Source organism: Somniosus microcephalus, chromosome 19, assembly GCF_052327205.1.
Source record: "Somniosus microcephalus isolate GS21.2 chromosome 19, FLI_Smic_1.0, whole genome shotgun sequence".
Classification (NCBI taxonomy): domain Eukaryota; kingdom Metazoa; phylum Chordata; class Chondrichthyes; order Squaliformes; family Somniosidae; genus Somniosus; species Somniosus microcephalus.
Window position 1 is genome coordinate 3643003 of NC_141005.1, and position 20202 is coordinate 3663204.

The following is a 20202-nucleotide window of genomic DNA, read 5'->3' on the forward strand; positions in this document are numbered from 1 at the left end:
TAAATATACCCAATGACTGAGCCTCCACAGCCCTCTGGGGTAGAGAATTCCAAAGATTCACCACCCTCTGTGTGAAGAAATTTCTTCTCCTCTCAGTCCTGAATGGCCTACCCTTTATCCTGAGGCTGTGCCCCCTGGTTCTAGACTCCTCAGCCAAGGGAAACATTCTCCCAGCATCCACCCTATCAAGCCCTGTAATAATTTTGTATGCTTCAATGAGATCCCCTCTCATTCTTCTGAATTCAAGAGAATATAGGCCTAGTTTACTCAATCTCTTCTCGTACAACAGTCCCACCATTCCAGGAATCAATCTCGTGAATCTTCGTTGCACTCCCTCTATGGCAAGTATATCCTTCCTTAGGTAAGGAGACCAAAATTGTACACAGTACTCCAGGTGTGGTCTCACCAAGGCCCTATATAATTGGAGTAAGACTTCTTTACTCCTGTACTCAAATCCGCTTGTAATGAAGGCCAGCATACCATTTGCCTTCCTAATGGCTTGCTGCACCTGCACATTCACTTTCAGTGACTCATGTACAAGGATACCCAGGTCCCTTTGAGCATCTGCATTCCCCAATCTTTCACCATTTAGGAAATACTCTGCCTTTCTGTTTTTTCTACCAAAGTGGATAACTTCACATTTATCCACATTATATTCCATCTGCCGTGTTCTTGCCCACTCACTGAGCCTGTCAAGATCCCTTGAAGCCTCTTCACATCCTCTTCACAACTGACACTGCCACCTAGCTTTGTATCATCAGCAAATTTGGAAATGTTACATTTAGTCCCCTCATCCAAATCATTGATATAGATTGTGAATAGCTGGGGCCCAAGCACTGATCCTTGCGGTACCCCACTAGTCACAGCCTGCCATCCTGAAAAAGATCCATTTATCCCTACTCTTTGTTTTCTGTCTGTTAACCAATTCTCAATCCATGCTAGTATATTACCCCCAATTCCATGTGCCCTAATTTTGTTCACCAACCTCTTGTGTGGGACCTTATCGAAGGCCTTCTGAAAATCCTGATACACCACATCTACCAGTTCCCCTTTGTCTACTCCACTAGTTACATCCTCAAAGAACTCCAATAGGTTTGTCAAACAGGATTTCCCTTTCATAAATCCATGTTGACTCTGCCCAATCTTACTATTAGTTTCTAAGTGCCCAGTTATTGCATCCTTTATAATAGATTCCAGCATTTTCCCAACTACTGATGTGAGGCTAACAGGTCTGTAGTTCCCTGTTTTCTCTCTCCCTCCTTTCTTAAATAGCAGGGTTACATTTGCTATCCTCCAATCTGCAGGAACCGTTCCAGAATCTATAGAATTTTGGAAGATGACAACCAATGCGTTCACTATCCCAATGGCCACCTCTTTCAAAACCCTAGGATGTAGGTCATCCGGTCCTTGGGATTTATCGACTTTTAGTCCCATTAATTTTGCTAGTACTGTTTTTTTGCTAATAATTTCTTTAAGTTCCTCATTCTCGCCACACCCTTGGTTTACTCGTATTTCTGGGAGGTTTTTTGTGTCTTCCTCCGTGAAGACAGAAAGAAAGTATTTAATTTCTCTGCCATTTCCTCATTGCCCATTATAAATTCTCCCATCTCTGACTGTAAAGGACCTACATTTACCTTCGCCAGTCTTTTCCTTTTCACATACCTATAGAAGCTTTTACAATCCGTTTTTATATTTTTCGCTAGTTTGTGCTCATATTCCATTTTCCCTTTCTTTATCAATTTCTTGGTCCCCCGTTGCTGATTTCTAAAAAGATCCCAATCTTCAGGCTGACCGCTTTTTCTGGCAACTTTATAAGCTTCCTCCTTTGACTTAATACTAGCTTTAATTTCTTTTGTTAGCCATGGTTGGATCACTTTTCCTTTTGGGTTTTTATGCCCTAGAGGAATATATGTTTGTTGCAAATTATGCATTATTTCCTTGAATGTTAGCCATTGTATGTCCACCTTCATACCTTTTAGTGTAGTCTCCCAATCTACCATGGCCAACTTGTCCCTCATACCCTTGTATTTTCTCTGTTTAGATTGAAGACCTTAGTTTCAGATTGGACTACATCACTCTCAAACTTAATGTAAAATTCAATCATATTATGGTCACTTGTCCCTAAAGGCCCCTTTACCACAAGATTATTGATTAGCCCTTTCTCATTACACAGTACCAGATCCAGAATAGCCTGTTCCCTGGTTGGTTCCTCCACATACTGATCCAGGAAACCATCTCGCATGCATTCCAAGAATTCGTCCTCCACACCATTAGTGGTAATTTGATTTGTCCAGTCAATATGTAGATTAAAGTCCCTCATGATTACCATATTGCCCTTGTCACATGCACTTCTAATTTCTTGATTGATACTGTGCCCTACATTACCATTACTGTTTGGTGGCCTATACACAACTCCCACCAATGTTTTCCGCACTTTGCTGTTTCTTAGCTCCACCCACTGATTCCAGTTCTACATCACGATCTGCCGAGCCAAGATCTTTTATCTTTACCATACCGATCTCATCCCTTATTATTTGATTCTTGGTGTTTCTGGTATCAAGATTTGTAACGCAGAATTAATACTTGAATGTAGTTCAGCCCCACACCTCACAAACCCAGTCATGAACTTACAAGTAGAAAGGAGTTAATCTGGGAGTTTCTGTGATCTCCTTAGAAGCTTCTGTCATATGATGCCTAACATGTATAATCTTTCAGGGGTATTTTCCACACATTTATCAATGCTGGTTTCACCAATACCACATGTGCTGTATATCAAGCCAATTGTAAAGACTGACTAAAAATTATCCCCATTTGTAAAACAATCCAAGTATTGTAAAGGACTGCGTGCAATTGGAAACTGATTCTGCCCCCTGGAGAGCTGACACATAAACACGATCTGCGTTAAACCTGCCGGAGCTCAGTAATGCCTGGTATATGCAGCACTGTGGGAGCACCTTCACCACACGGACTGCAGCCGTTCAAATAGGCCCATCACCACCTTCTCAGGGCAACTAGGGATGGGCAATAAATGCCGGCCTTGCCAGCGACGCCCACACCCCGAAGAATGATTAAAAGAAGTATACAGGAAGGGAAAACATTACACGTTGTGCAGTGAGTTAACAGCAGGACACTAACGCTATCACTTGTAGACAAACTTCTGCACATACCCCGACTTAGATAATGGGTGCTGTGGACATTGCTGCTCCGGTCTGTTGGAAGCCTGACTCTACCAGTCGATTTGAGCAGTTAGGATGATGCACAAGGTCAGTGTTCTTTGTGACACGGTGATGCACAGGGAGACGGAGAAAGATCTCGTGCCAGTCCTGGTTTTGTTCAGCATAGACCATGGGAGGATCAAGTCTCCATCATCTGCTTTCAGTTGCAGGAGTTGAGAAATTCTATATAACTGCGTTCAAGGAAACATTGTCCTATTTTTTTTTCTCACTAATCTGGGTCCCGCTGAATCTGCCGGTAACATTCATCACGGAAAGTTCAACAGTTCAGTCTCTTAACTCTCTGTTTGGTTTCAGTGCTGACTGTGGAGTGTTTGGTCTTATCTGAATGAAGTTCTGATGAAGTGGTTGGTGTTGGGAGTGAAACTATTTTGTTTCACTGCTTGTTGTTGTAACCCTTTTTGCACTTCAGTGGGAATAGCAGTAATAACACGCTAAATACAAACAGTGAGAGAACATTAAATGCGACAGTAACAATGAGAGGACATTAAAACTTACCTCTTTGACCGAGCTTTTGGTCACCTGCCCTAGTATCTCCTTGTGCGGCTCGGTGTCAAATTTTGTTTGATAATCGCTCCTGTGAAGCACCTTAGGACGTTTTACTATGTTAGAGGCGCTATATAAATGCAAGTTGTTGTTGTCTAATTGGTGGGTAATGCTTAAAGATGAACAGCGAGCTCTGTTTCTCTCAGCAGCCTGCAGATTAATGGGATCATGGATTTAAACTTTGTGACCCGGATCACAGAGCAGGATGAAGAATTTCAACTGAACGCCCTCCATTTGGGGGAACATCCACTGCAAAAGTGCAAGTATTTCATAAACCTTCATCAGCTGTGGCCTAGACTGCACTCCCATACACTGGGGGTTTCTGTATTTGGCCAGGAGTTAAATACAAAACCACAGAAGGAGGCCATTCAGCCCTTCATGTCTGTGCCGGCTCTTTGCCAGAAAAATGAATCCCACTGCCCCGCTCTCTCCCCATAGCCCTGTATCAATCCTAAACTAATCCCACTGTCCCGTTCTCTCCCATAGCCCTGTATCGATCCCAAACTAATCCCACAGCCCCGCTCTCTCCCCCATAGCCCAATATCAATCACACAGTGCCGCTCTCTCCTCATAGCCCTGTATCAATCCCAAACTAATCCCACTGCCCCGCTCTCTCCCATAGCCCTGTATCAATCCCAAACTAATCCCACTGCCCTGCTCTCTCCCCATAGCCCTGTATCAATCCCAAACTAATCCCACTGCCCCGCTCTCTCCCATAGCCCTGTATCAATCCCAAACTAATCCCACAGCCCCGCTCTCTCCCCCATAGCCCAATATCAATCACACAGTGCCGCTCTCTCCTCATAGCCCTGTATCAATCCCAAACTAATCCCACTGCCCCGCTCTCTCCCCATAGCCCTGTATCAATCCCAAACTAATCCCACTGCCTCGCTCTCTCCCCATAGCCCTGTATCAATCCCAAACTAATCCCACTGCCTCGCTCTCTCCCCATAGCCCTGTATCAATCCCAAACTAATCCCACTGCCCCGCTCTCTCCCCATAGCCCTGTATCAATCCCAAACTAATCCCACTGCCCTGCTCTCTCCCCATAGCCCTGTATCAATCCCAAACTAATCCCACTGCCCCGCTCTCTCCCCATAGCTCTGTATCAATCCCAAACTAATCCCACTGCCCCGCTCTCTCTCCCATAGCCCTGTATCAATCCCAAACTAATCCCACTGCCCCGCTCTCTCCCCATCGCCCTGTGTCAAATATTTATTAAATTTTCCCTTAAAAGATGCAGTGGTCTCTGTCTCAACCACTCCCTGTGGCAAAGCTTTCTGTACTCGAACAATCCTCTTTTTTAATTAAAAAAAAGCCTCCTAACCTTTCTGATCATATCAAATAAATCCTCATCACCGACTCCCCCACCAGAGGAAATAGTCTTTCACTATTCAAGATTAAAACCCTTCATAATTGTAAAAACCTCTATTAAATCTCCTCTCTGCCTTCTCTGCTGCAGCGAAACAATCCCAGTATCTCCGGTCTCTCCTCATTATTATAGATTCCCATTGCTGGCATCACCCTGGTGAATCTGCACTAGATGCTCTCTCTGGCTTTAATGTCCTTTCTATAATGGGGCCCAAATTGTACACAGTACTTCTGCAAAATCTTGCAGGTATTTAATTTATTTCACTGTTGAATCTTGATATCTTTGCAGCATATCCAGTATGTAGAAAGAGGAGGAGGCCATTCAGCCCCTCCAGCCAGTTCCACCATTTATTTAGATCGTGGCTGATCTGTACCTGAACTGCAGCAAAGGTCAGGGCCTGAACCTTCCTAATGGAGAGAGTCTAGGATCTGTGGCAGAGCAATGGGATTTGGGGGTCCATATCCCATATCCCTTGATACCCTTACCCAACAGAAATCTATCGATTTCAGTCTTGGAAATTTCAATTCACCCACATTTCCACCACCCTTTGTGTGAAGAAGTGCTTCCTGATTTCACTCCTGAACGGCCTGGCTCTAATTTTAAGGTTATGCCGCCCTTGTACTGGATTCCCCCACCAGTGAAAATAGTTTCTCTGTATCAACCCCATCAAATCACTTAACCATCTTAAACAGCTCGATTAGATCGCCCCGCAACTGGGAATACAAGCCAAGTCTGAGCAACCTGTCCTCCTAATTTAACCCTTTTAGCCCCGGTATAATTCTGGTGAATCTGCGCTGCTCCCCCTCTGAGGCCAGTCTATCCTTCCTGAGGTGCGGGGCCCGGAACTGAACGCAGTGCTCCAGATGGGGTCTAACCAGAGCTCGGTACAGGTGAAGCATCACTTCCATCGATGTGAATAATGTTTGGGTTTCAGTAAGTCCCTCCTCTGGACAGGGAAATGTTACTTTATTTGCAACATTCGCTGCCTGAAAGGGCGGTGGAACCAGATTCAATAGTAACTTTCAAAAGGGAATTGGATAAATACTTGAAGGTAAAATAATTACAGGACTGTGGGGAAAGAGCAGGGGGAGTGGGACGAATTGGATAGCTCGTTCAAAGAGCCAGCACAGGCATGATGGGCCAAATGGCCTCCTGGTCTGTAAGATTCTATGATTGCTGCCCTGTGTGGCGGGGTTTATTTGTGACAGAAAGCTGTTCCGGTAGATCGGTGCTGCTATTGATTGCTGGATGCCTGAATGACCTGTCATAATATAAGAAATAGGAGCTGGAGTCGGCCATTTGGCCCTTCGAGCCTGCTCCATTCAATACCTTTGAGTGAAGAAATTTCTCCTTATCTCAGTCCTAAATGGCTGACCCCTTATTCTGAGACTGTGACCCCTGGTTCTAGACTCCCCAGCCAGGGGAAACGCTTTCTCAGCATTAACCCTGTCAAGACCCTTAAGAACTTTATATGTTTCAATGAGATCACCTCTCATCCTTCTAAACTCTAGGGAATATAGACCTAGTCTACTCAATCACTCTTCATAGGGCAATCCCCTCATCCCAGGAACCAGTCTGGTGAACCTTCGTCGCACTCACTCTAAGGCAAGTATGTCTTTCCTTAGGTAAGGAGACCAGAACTGTTCACAGTACTCCAGGTGTGGCCTCACCAATGCCCTGTATAATTGTAGTAAGATTTCTTTACTCTTATACTCTAATCCCTTTGTCACAAAAGCTAACATACCATTTGTTTTCCTAATTGCTTGCTGTACCTGCATGTTAACTTTCAGTGATTTGTGTACAAGGACACCCAGGTCCCTCTGAATGCAAACATAACATAAGACGTAGGAACAGGAGTCGGCCATTCGGCCCCTCAAGCCTGCTCCGCCATTCAATGAAATCATGGCTGATCTGATCTTGGCCTCAACTTCACTTTCCTGCCTGTTCACCATAACCCTCGACTCCCTTATCGTTCAAAAATCTGTCAATCTCCACCTTAAATATATTCAATGACCCAGCCTCCACAGCTCTCGGGGGAAGAGAATTCCAAAGATTCACGACCCTCTGAGAGAAGAAATTCCTCATCTCAGTTTTAAATGGGTGCCCCCTTATTCTGAAACTATGCCCCCTAGTTCTAGAATCCCCCATGAGGGGAAACATCCTCTCAGCATCTACCCTGTCAAGCCCCCTCAGTATCACCTCTCATTCTTCTAAACTCCAATGAGTATAGACACAACCTTTCTTCATAAGACAACCCCTTCATCTCAGGAATCAACCTCGTGAACCTTCTCTGAACTGCCTCCAATGCAAGTATATCCCTCCTTAAATAAGGAGACCAAAACTGTAGGCAGTACTCCAGGTGTGGTCTCACCTGTACAGTTGTAGCAGGACTTCCCTGCTTTTATACTCCATTCCCTTTGCAGTAAAGGCCAACATTCCATTTGCCTTCCTGATTACTTGCTGTACCTGCATGCTAACTTTTTGTATTTCATTCACAAGGACCCCCAGGTCCCCCTGCAGCATTTTGTAATCTCCCTCCATTTAAATAATAATTTGCTTTTTTATTTTTCTTACCAAAGTGGATAACCTCACACTTACCCACATTATACTCCATCTGCCAAATGTTAGCCCACACACTTGGCCTGTCTATATCCCTTTGGAGATTCTTTGTGTCCTCCTCACAACTTGTTTTCCCACCTATCTTTGTATCATCAGCAAATTTGGCTACAGTACAATTGGTCCCTTCATCCAAGTCATTAATATAGATTGTAAATAGTTGAGGCCCCAGCACTGATCCCTGTGGCACCCCACTAGTTACCGTTTGCCAACCTGAAAATGACCCATTTATCCCGACTCTCTGTTTTCTGTTAGTTAGCCAATCCTCTATCCATGTTAATATATTACCCTGACCCCGTGAGCTCTTATCTTGTGCAGTAACCTTTTATGTGGCACCTTATCGAATGCCTTCTGGAAATTCAAATACACCACATCCACTGGTTCCCCTTTATCCACCCTGCTTGTTGCATCCTCAAAGAACTCCAGCAAATTTGTCAAACATGATTTCCCTTTCATAAAACCATGCTGACTCTGCTTGACTGCTTTATGATTTTCCAAATGCCCTGCTACTGCTTCCTTAATAATGGACTCCAGCATTTTCCCAATGACAGATGTTAGGCTAACTGGTCTATAGTTTCCTGCTTTCTGTCTCCCTCCCTTCTTAAATAGGGGAATTACATTTGCAGTTTTCCAATCCGCTGGGACCTCTGCAGAATCCAGGGCATTTTGGTATATTGCAACCAATGCATCCACTATCTCTGCAGCCACTTCCTTTAAGACCCTGGGATGCAAGCCATCTGGTCCAGGGGACTTGTCGTCTTTTAGTCCCATTATTTTACCGAGTACTTTTTCTCTAGTGATAGTGATTGTTTTAAGTCCCCCCCCCTCCCACCCCAATAGCCCCTTGATTATCCATTATTGGGATGCTTTTAGTGTCTTCTACCGTGAAGACTGATACAAAATATTTGTTCAAAATCTCCGCCATTTCCCTGTTTCCCATTATTAATTCCCCAAACTCATCCTCTAGGGGACCAATGTTTACTTTAGCTACTCTCTTCCTTTTTATATACCTGTAGAAGCTCTTACTGTCTGCTTTATATTTATTGCTAGCTTACTCTCATAAGATATCTTCTCTTTATAATTTTTTTAGTCATCCTTTGCTGGTATTAAAACATTTTCCAATCCTGTGGCCTTCCACTTCTTCACAACATTGTATGCCTTTGTTTTCAATTTGAAACCATCCTTTACTTCCTTAGTTAGCCATGGATGGTTCATCCTTCTTTTAGAATCTTTCTTTCTCAGTCTTCCCAGTCTCTCACCATTCAAAAAATATTCTGCTTTTTTGTTTTTCATACCAACGTGGATAACTTCACACTTCCCCACATTGTATTCCATTTGCCATGTTCTTGCCCACTCAGTCAACCTGTCTATATCTCTCTGCAGCCTCTTTACGTTCTCCTCACAGCTTGCTTTCCCATCTAACTTTGTATCATCAGCAAACTTGGATACGTTACACTCATCTAAGTCATTAATATAGATTGTAAATAGCTGAGGCCCAAGCACTGATCCTTGCGGTACCCCGCTAGTTGTAGCCTGCCAGCCCGAAAAAGTCCCGTTTATTCTTACGCTGTTTTCTGTCCAGTAACAATCTTCAATCCGTGCTAATATATTACTCCCAATCCCATGAGTCATAAATTTGTGTAATAACCTCTTGTGTGGCACCTTATCGAAAGCTTTTTGAAAATCCAAATACACCACATCCACTGGTTCCCCCTTATCCATCCTACTAGTTACATCTTCAAAAAACTCTAACAGATTTATCAAACATGATTTCCCTTTCATAAAACCATGTTGACTCTGCTGAATCATATTATGATTTTCTAATTGCCCTGTTACCATGTCCTTAATAATAGATTCTAGCATTTTGCCTACTACTGATGTCAGGCTAACTGGCCTATAGTTCCCTGTTTTTTCTCTTCCTCCTTTCTTAAATAGTGGGGTTATGTTTGCTACCTTCCAATCCAAGGAATTCTGGAAGATTAATACCAGAGCATCCACTATCTCTGCAGCTACCTCGTTTCAAACCCTAGGATGCAGGCTGTCAGGTCCAGGGGATTTGTCGCCACTTAATCCCATTAATGTCTTTACTTATACTGATTTCTTTAAGTTCCTCATTCTCTCTAGACCCTTGGTTCCCCATTATTTCCGGAATGTTTTTTGTGTCTTCTACCGTGAAGACAGATACAAAGTATTTGTTTAATGTCTCTGCCACTTCCTTATTGCCCATTATAATTTCTCCTGTCTCTGTCTCTAATGGGCCCACGTTTACTTACACTAATCTCTTTCTATTTACATACCTATAGAAATGTTTGCAATCTGTTTTTATGTCTCTTGCTAATTTACTTTCATTCTTTTTTCTCTTTCCTTATCAATTTCTTGGTCCTCCTTTGCTGAATTTTAAAATCCTCCCAATCCTCTTTTTGGCAACATTATAAGCCTCTTCCTTTGATCTAATACTATCTTTAACTTCTCTTGTTAGCCACGGTTGGATCCTGGAATATTTAGTTCCCAACCTTGGTCACTTTGCGACCATGTCTCCGTAATGGCTATTGGATCAAACCTATTAATTTCTATCTGTGCTATTAATTCATCTATTTTGTTGAGAATGCTTCATACATTTAGATATAGTGCCTTTAGCTTTGACTTATTTCTATTTTTCCCGGATGTCACCTTAGTCACTGATGCACTATTACCTTTGTTAATCTCTTTGTCCCTTCCTGACCCACTCTGCTTATTTTTACCCAAAACTCTACTCTGCTCTCGAGCCTTGACATTTCCCTCGCTGCTTTTAAATTTAAACTAATGAAGGGGGGGGAGGATTCAGTAAAGAGTAAAGCCCTGCTTACTGCCCTAGTTATTCGGTTCGCCCGGACATTGGTTCCAGCCCGGTTTAAGTGGAGCCCGTCCCAATGGAACAGCTCCCTCTTTCCCCAGTACTGGTGCCAGTGGCCCATGAAGCGAAACCCCTGCCTCCCACAACACTCTTTCAGCCACGCATTTAACCTTCTAATCTGCTTATCCCTATGCCAATTGGTGAAGGCTCAGGTAACAATCCAGAGATTATTATCTTTGAGGTTCTGCTTTATAATTTGGACCCCAACTCCTCAAACTCTCTCAGCAGAATCTCATTCCTAGTTCTACCTATGTCATTGGTTCCTACGTGGACCACGGCAACTGGATCCTCCCCTTCCCACTGCAAGTTCTTCTCCAGCCACGAGGAGATGTCTTTAACCCTGGCAACACAGTCTTCGGTACTCCCTGTCGCGGCTGCAGAGAATAGTATCCAACCCTCTGACTATACTATCGCCTACAACGTGGCGTCCTTCCCCAGCCGGAAGTCGGCGCAGACCGCGCAGGGAACGCAAGCAGAAGCAGGGTAAGAGGGCCCCACACAAACCCTCCCTCCCAAGTATTTTCCTGGCTAACGTCAGGTCACTAGAAAACAAAATGGATGAGATCAAACTTGATCTCTCCTCACAGAAAAGGACAAAGGAATGCTGCGCCATGATCTTCACAGAGACCTGGTTGAACAATGGCATCCCTGACACCACCATCCAACTAGAAGGACACACGGTCTTCCGCGCCGACAGAACTGCAGACTCCGGTAAGAGCAAGGGAGGCGGTTTGTGCATTTACACTAACAATGCCTGGTGCACTAACACTGACATAATTGATAGATCCTGCTTGGCTGATTTGGAATTCCTCATGGTAAGGTGCAGACCCTTCTACCTGCCTCGGGAATTCACGGCTGTTATCATCACTGCGGTCTACATCCCACCACACGCCAATGCCAAACTAGCACTGAAGGACCTCTACAGGGCCATCAGCGAACAACAAACTGCGCACCCAGACAGAGCTTTTATCGTCGCGGGGGACTTCAATCACATAAACCTAAAAACTATACTACTGAAATTCCACCAGAATGTTTCCTGCCCCACAAGAGGGGAGAACACACTGGATCAAGTCTACACGAGCATTGTAGATGCTTATAAGGCCATTCCCTGCCCCCACCTTGGGAAGTCTGACCACCTCTCCCTGTTTCTAGCCCCGGCATACAAACCGCTCATCAAAAGAGTGAGAACATCAGTGAGATCAGTGAAAGTATGGCCAGAGGGGGCAGTCTCGGAGCTTCAGGATTGCTTCGAACGCACTGATTGGGGCATGTTTGCCCATAATGACATCGAGGAATACGCATCCACAGTGCTATTCTACATTAACAGCTGCGTCGAGGTCGTCACGACCCATAAAAATATCAGGACATACCCCAACCAGAAACCCTGGATGAACGGAGAGGTCCGCTCGCTGTTGAAAGCACGCGACGCAGCATTTAAATCTGGCGACGCGGCGGCTTACAGTGCAGCTAGGACCAACCTAAAAAAGGGTATCAGGACTGCCAAAAGGAAACAGACACTGCGGATAGAGGATCATTTCCACAACAACTCGGACCCCCGGCGCATGTGGCAAGGCATCCAGTCTATCACTGACTACAAGGGCAAAAACACCAGCCCCCCGGTTAGCGATGCCTCCCTTCCGGAGGAGCTTAACAACTTCTACGCTCGTTTCGACAGGGACAACAGGGAGCCGGCTACCAAAGCCTTGCCACCCCCGGAAGACCAGGTGCTCACTCTGTCGACCTCTGACGTAAGGGGTGTTCTACGCGGAGTGAACACACGAAAGGCTGCTGGACCGGATAGCATCCCTGGACGGGTACTCAAGGAATGTGCTGATCAGCTGGCTGATGTCTTCACCGCCATCTTCAATCTGTCATTGGCCCAGGCAGTAGTCCCTACATGCTTCAAGACCGCTACCATTATTCCTGTGCCAAAACAAACGGCTGTGACGTGCCTGAACAACTATCGCCCTGTCGCACTCACACCCATCATAATGAAGTGTTTCGAGAGACTGGTCCTGGCTCACATCAAAGCCAGTGTTGCCGCCTCTCTTGACCAACACCAGTTTGCCTATCGTGCAAACAGATCAACGGAGGATGCAATCACAACTGCTCTACACTCGGCACTGAATCACCTAGATGGTAAAGAGACCTACATCAGAATGCTGTTCATAGACTACAGCTCAGCATTCAACACTATTGTCCCCAACAAGCTGGCCACCAAACTCCAAACTCTTGGCCTGAACACTTCCCTCTGCAACTGGACCCTGGACTTCCTAACAAACAGACCCCAGTCTGTCAAATTAGGTAACCACACCTCCCCCCCCCCACCCCCCCCCGACCCTGAACACGGGGGCCCCACAAGGATGTGTGCTGAGCCCCCTCCTCTACTCCCTCTTCACCCACGACTGTGTGGCTGTTCATGGTTCCAACACCATCATCAAGTTTGCGGATGATACCACGGTAGTAGGCCAGATCACCAACAACGATGAGTCAGCCTACAGGGAGGAGGTCCAGCATCTCGTGAAGTGGTGCGCCGATAACAACCTGGCCCTTAACATCAAGAAAACCAAAGAAATCATTGTGGACTTCAGGAAGTCTAAAGGCGGAAGTCACACCCCCATCCACATCAATGGGGCTGTGGTGGAAAGGGTGGACAGCTTTAAGTTCCTTGGAGTCCACATCACGGAAGACCTCTCCTGGTCCCTCAATACCTCCTCTCTGGTGAAGAAGGCCCAGCGGCGCCGATATTTCCTAAGGAGGCTGAAGGGATGTAACTTGTCACCCCTGATCCTCTCTAACTTTTACCGCTGCACAATAGAGAGCATCCTGATGAACTGTATCACAGTATGGTATGGCAGCTGTAGCTACTATGACCGGAAAGCCCTGCAGCGGGTAGTCAAAACTGCCCAACGCATTACCGGCACCCGGCTACCGACCATAGAGCACATATACCAGAAACGCTGTTTACGGAGGTCACGGTCCATCATCAAAGACCCTACCCACCCCAGCCACAGTCTGTTCGCCCCCCTGCCATCTGGGAGACGCTACAGATGCATTCACACCCGTATGACCAGATTTAGGAACAGCTTCTTTCCCAGGGCTGTCATCCTACTGAACTCCACAAATAAACTCTAAAGCCTGCACATCTGCCAATGCACTTTATTATGGTTATGGTTATGTTTATGTTAATGTATTACAAGCCAAATGTATGTTGAATGTTTAAATGTCTTAATCTAAATGTACACTCTCGGGAGCCGCAAGCCTACATTTCGTTGTACTGCACTTGTGCACTAACAATGACAATTAAAAAAAAAAAAAAAAAAAAAGTTGATTTGAACTACATTCCTTTTTACTCTCCCCACTTGAATGGCCTCCTGTACCACGGTGCCGTGGTCAGTCTGCCCATCCTCCCTGCAGTCCTTGTTCTCATCCCCACAGGTAGCAAGTACCTCGTACTTGTTGGACGTGGTAAAGGGCTGACGCTCCTCCATCACTATATCCTGGGTTCCCATACCTTCTTGACTTGCAGTCACACCCTCCTGTCCCTGACCATTGACTAACTCTAAAGTGCTACTTAACGTAAGGGATGTGACTGCCTCCTGGAACAAATTGTCCAGGTAACTCTCCCCTTCCCTGATGCATCGCGCAATGTCTGCAGCTCGGACTCCAGCTCTGAGCCGAAGTTCCGCGAGCTGCAGGCACTTACCGCAAATGTGGTTGCTCGGGATCTCCCACATGCTGCAGTCACTACACACCACCTGCCCTGCCATCTCCATCAACCTGATTTTATTTACATAATTACAGTTTTTATTCAAATGATTTTTAGTTTTAATTAGTTAATTTAGTTTGTTATTAATAGTTCTGAATTTAATCCACTTACCTAACCTAGAGAGCAAAAGAGCTGTAATACTCACCAACCAATCACCTACCTGCTGCCCTGTGACGTCACTCTTTGTTCTTACGCCGCTCTCGCTCGGGCCCACGCTATGTCCTGGGCCCACTATTTAAGAAAGGAGGGAGAGAGAAAACGGGGAACTACAGACCAGTTAGCCTGACATCAGTAGTAGGGAAAATGCTAGAATCTATTAAGGACGTAGTAACAGGGCACTTAGAAAATAATAATAGGATTGGGTAGAGTCAACACGGATTTAGAATAGATAAGGGGGAACCAGTGGATGTGATGTATTTGATAAGGTGCCACACGAGGGTATTAAACAAAATTAGGGCTCATAGGATTGGAGGTAATATACTAGCATGGTTTGAGGATTGGTTAACGGACGGAAAACACAGAAGGAATAAACAGGTCATTTTCGGGTTGGCAGGCTGTAACTAGTGGGGTACCGCAAGGATCAGTGCTTGGGCCTCAGCTATTCACAATCTACATCAATGATTTGGATGAGGGGACCAAATGTAATATATCCAAGTTTGCTGATGATACCAAGCTGGGTGGGAATGTAAGTTGTGAAGAGGATGCAAGGAGGCTTCAAGGGGATATAGACAGGCTAAGTGAGTGGGCAAGAACATGGCAAACGGAATATAATGTGGAGAAATGTGAAATTATCCACTTTGGTAGGAAAAATAGAAAAGCAGAGTATTTTTTAAATGGTGAGAGATTGGGAAATGTTGGTGTTCAGAGGGACCTGGGTGTCCTTGTACACAAATCACTGAAAGTTAACATGCAGGTACAGCAAGCAATTAGGAAAGCAAATGGTATGTTGGCCTTTATTACAAGAGGATTTGAGTATAAGAGTAAAGACGTCTTACTGCAATTATATAGGGCCCTGGTGAGACCACACCTGGAGTATTGTGTACAGTTTTGGTCTCCTTACCTAAGGAAGGATATACTTGCCATAGAGGGAGTGCAACGGAGGTTCACCAGACTGGTTCCTGGGATGGGGGGATTGTCCTATGAGGAGAGATTGAGTAGACTGGGCCTATATTCTCTAGAGTTTAGAAGAATGAGAGGTGAGCTCATTGAAACATACAAAATTCTTACAGGGCTTGACAAGGTAGATGCAGGGAGGACGTTTCCCCTGGCTGGGGAATCTAGAACCAGGGGTCACAGTCTCAGAATAAGGGGTCAGCCATTTAGGACTGAGATGAGGAGAAATTTCTTCACTCAGAGGGTGGTGAATCTTTGGAATTCTCTACCCCAGAGGGCTGTGGAGGCTCAGTCGTTGAGTATATTCAAGACCGCGATCGATAGATTTTTGAATATTAAGGCAATCAAGGGATATGGGGATAGTGCAGGAAAGTGGAGATGCAGTGGAAGATCAGCTATGATCTTATTGAATGGCGGAGCAGGCTCGAAGGGCCAAATGCCTACTCCTGTTCCTATTTCTTACATTTTTATGTTCTCCGGTGCTCCCTTTAAGCCACCGCCTCCGCTGCTGCAGTGTTCTGTAACAAAGAACCTGCTAAGTGGATCACACAAGGGATTGTGGGCTAAAGCTGGGCCGTCGTCAGTTGGGCCGTATCACTCACACGTTGACTGGGCTGATATTCCACCTGTGGCAGGAAGCATTTATAAACTATATAAACACTCATCACCTCTCCAATTATTCTCTACCCTGTGTTCGTTCACAACTATTGCATCCGAGATTGAGCCTGTGTTCAACTCAAGATACCAAAAGTCTTCACAAATTAGGACCAGCACTGTGCACCCGACTCGCTCTATCAGTCAATTTTCCCTTAAGATGCGATGGTGTCTGCCTCAATCGCTCCCTGTGCTAAAGCTCTCCGGGCTCCAACAACCCTCTGAGGGAGTTATTTCAATTTTTAAATCTGTACAATATTATAATTTGACTAGAAAAACTTCATGTCCTTTATCAAAAATCAAACTGAGCTGGTGAAGACTCTGGTTTTAACGGAACTTTGCATTGTTATTGTCGCATTTACTGTCGCATTTAATTACAACTCATTAGAAGCATGTGTTGACGGTGAGATGAAGACTGGCTGGAGGAGGCTCGTGTGGAGCACAAACACCAACATGGACTTGTTGGGCTGAATGGCCTGTTCCGGTGCTGTAATTACTTTGTAATTGTTACTGTCGCATTTAATGACATCTCTGTGCATTTCCAGGAGGCTCCCTATGATGATGATTAGAAGCAGAGACTGGCCCATTTTTCCTTTGTGTCCCAAGGACACTGCGGCTTCTGCTGCCCGGCTCGGATCAGATAACACGGAGCGAATGTGGGACCACCCTGGTCTCAGTGGTTCAGCTAGTGAGCTGGGCCATCAGGAAGTCCTATGCTATTGATATAATCAGAATTAATGTTTCAATCACCCAAAAGATACCCCTGCTCTGTTAGATTGACGATACTGTTGCTTTAGCCGTAATCAGTTTTCATACCGAGTTGTGCTTTCTGAGGCCGTTTTACAAAACTGAATACACACTGACGACCTTGGGCTCTTTGGCAAGTACAGACGGTATTGTGCTGAGCACTCAAAGCTGCTGTAGGTGACGGAGCTGAGAAACAGCACAGATCGTGGAGAGCAGAGTCAATGGCCAATCACGTCCCCTCACAGCTGCCCCTCTGGTGATGGATTCTGTTTGAGGCCACCTGCTCTAGGTGTTGCAGGTCTCATTTCTGTCCGCAAGAAGGAATCCTCGAGTGGTGATGATTGGGTCCTGGGTTGTGGCAGAGTTCAGTGTCATCAGCATTTATATAGAAGATCTCATTGCTACAGATGATGTTGCCAAAGGGCTGCAGAGACGGAGGGGACCTTGGGGTACTGAGGGGCTGGGAGGAGAAACCATTGCAGGTAATGTGCTTCATTGGGACAGAAGAGTGGAACCATGCAAGGGTGATGCTGCAGAAATGGAGCATAGGCAGAGCCATCTTTACATCTCCTCCCTCCAAGGGGTCAGTGGCCGTGCCATCGACTGATAGTTTCTCTCTAGATTGTCAGTTTCTTTCTAGATTGTCAGTTTCTTTTAATGTAAAACTACACGATTCAGGGTAAAAACTAAATTCATCTTTTAGAAGGAGCGTTTGGTCCAATCTGGGCAAATGTTTATTGAATAAGAGTCCAATGTGCAGAGTAACAGGCACTCTGGTAAAGTGTCTATAGAGCAGGTGTTCAGCATCAAACCGCCGACACGCGACAGGGAGACTGACTTTGGATAGAATGTGATAGGCTGGGAAGCATTCACGTTACACTGCAGTGTAGCAGTAATGTAATTGTGACCGAGAAATGAAACCATTGCTTCTTGGTGAATATAATGCAGCACATCTATGTCTGGGAGCTTGTCAGGCCAAATATCTCCTTGTGTGTAATCGGACTCCAGTCTGCACTGAGGCACCATGCAACTGATGGAGATCATGAGCAAAATGCCAACATTTGAGGATATTCCAACTGGTGCAGATGCTGCAGTCTAACCCCGAAACCGTGCACGGCTGAATCTCTGAACCTTGAGCTGCACTTTTCACCGGTTGGCTGAAGCCGGCAGTGTAGTGCAGCCACCTCCTGCACAGCAAGCAATTTCTTTGATTTAAAAAAATAACATATTACAAGTGGTAATAAATCAATGTGCTGAAAATCCACTGCAGTTCCATTGGCATCTGACAGGAGGTTTGGTCAGTCGGGATCCTGAGAATTATTTTAATAACAGTTGTTTTCTCAATCGGCCTTTGTCTTCATTTCTCTGATGGTTTATCTGTTTTCTTTGAAGGGAATGGTGAATCAAGAAGTGAGGAATTAAGAAGAAAATATGAAGAACTTGAATCTCAGCTAAAAGCCAAAGAAGATGAAAATAATGAATTGATAAAAGATTTGGAGAAGAAAAATGCAGTGATACTAGTCCTGGAAAACACGATGAAGGAGCGGGAGAAGAAATATTTAGAGGAGCTGAAGTTGAAGAGCCATAAACTCAGCATGCTGTCCAGTGAGCTGGAACAGAGGGCGCGCACCATTGCGTACCTCACCTCTCAGCTCCACATGACCAAGAAGAAGCTGATGTCATCCGCCAGTGGGGCCTCGGACACCGCAGGCTCTGCATCAACCAACTACAAGCCATCACCACCCAAAGACAAGATGCCAGAAACCCCAAGGCGTAGAATGAAAAAGAGTCTTTCAACTCCACTGAACACTGAGTTTGCAGAAGTTTACAGACTTGGAACATATGAAAGAAAGCTTGTATTGCGATCTGAGCCTTTAGATGCGATGCCAGACCCAACACCATTCCTACAGGCGCGGGAGTCGGCCGATGCACATTTGAAGGAGAGGCCTTTACCAATTCCTCCCATTCCTTCCGAGCGTGGCTCTGTGGAGCAACAGAGCCCGGCCAGAGACAAGCAGCACAAGCCACATCACATTGGTGTGGCGCACCGAATCCCACACATCGCCACAGCACAGTCCCAGCCTGAAGTGGAAACACTGGCAGTAGACCAGGTTAATGATGGGAAAGTGGTTAGGAAGCATTCAGGGACAGACAGAACTGTGTAAAAGGATTGCTTTACCTCGGCTTAGTTGCTTTTATATGCTGTGCACAAATATAGACAAAAGTTCACTTGCAGCAATTTTTTATTTTGTTTTTAATGAGAAAATACGAATGCCAAGCTCCGACACTTTACGGGAAAGCAAACCCGCCACAGACTCCTTCCGAATTTCATTTATTTTTTTGTCAAGTTGAGTAGTTAAAACAGTGGCCAAATATATAATCTGCTGCTTGCTTCTGCCGGTAATCTAATTGCATCTGTGGTTTGAGAAAGCAAGGCCACAGTTCACTTGCCGTTGCACTAAGCAGCTATTCTCACTAAAAGAGAGGGAACCCTGGTATAAACAACACTAACACACAACTTGCAGCTAAAAATGAAACTGTTCACTCTTTAAAAAATGTTAATGGTTGAAAGTCCCGAATAGCTGTACCTCCAATATATTCTGTCTGTCCCATCTGTGTGTTGTGGATCTCTTGACAAAGCCCCAGTGGCAGCATGTAAATCATTGTCTCCGTATATGTACTGTGTGTCGTGACCTTAACAGGAACAAATCCTCACAGGTTTATTCAGGTCATAACTACATTTATACAAAGTTTGATTTTGTAATCCAATTAAATGACTATTGATCTGATTCATTGGTTTCTGAAAGTCATTCCCTATGCAGCCTTAACATCACACAAAATTATATGCGCAAGATTTCAGACAGGCTCCTAGGACGGAGGGGAATGCGACCACATGAGAGAGGGTTGGGGGTCTGTGTTAGGGCTGCTCATATTTACTATTTACAATTTGAAGGAACAATATCATTACACTGGCTCCTGGTCCGGCAATACCACAATTTTAAAATTCTCATCCTTGCACCAGGGACGCTTCTGCTGCTCAGGAAGGGAGGAAAAAGAGTGGGAGAGCAATAGTGGTAGGGGATTCTATCGTAAGGGGAACAGATAGGCGTTTCTGTGGCCACAAATGTGACTCCAGGATGGTTTGTTGCCTCCCTGGGGCCAGGGTCATGGATGTCACTGAGCGGCTACAGGGCATTCTTAAGGGGGAGGGGGAGCAGGCAGAGGTCGTGGTCCACATTGGGACCAACGACATAGGTAG

At 45.2% G+C, this 20202-nt stretch overlaps 1 protein-coding gene across 7 annotated transcripts in view; it reads left to right on the forward strand.

Annotated features, from left to right (window-relative positions):
- Positions 1-19732, forward strand: part of ccdc92 (coiled-coil domain containing 92) — a 75122-nt gene extending 55390 nt beyond the window's left edge. For all 7 annotated transcript variants that reach the window (XM_086011821.1, XM_086011822.1, XM_086011823.1 and 4 more), the window contains exon 4: positions 18336-19732. In XM_086011821.1, the coding sequence (XP_085867947.1) occupies positions 18336-19108 (773 nt within the window). In that variant the 3' untranslated portion in view covers positions 19109-19732. The remainder of the gene's footprint in view (positions 1-18335) is intronic.
- Positions 19733-20202: the final 470 nt, after the last annotated feature.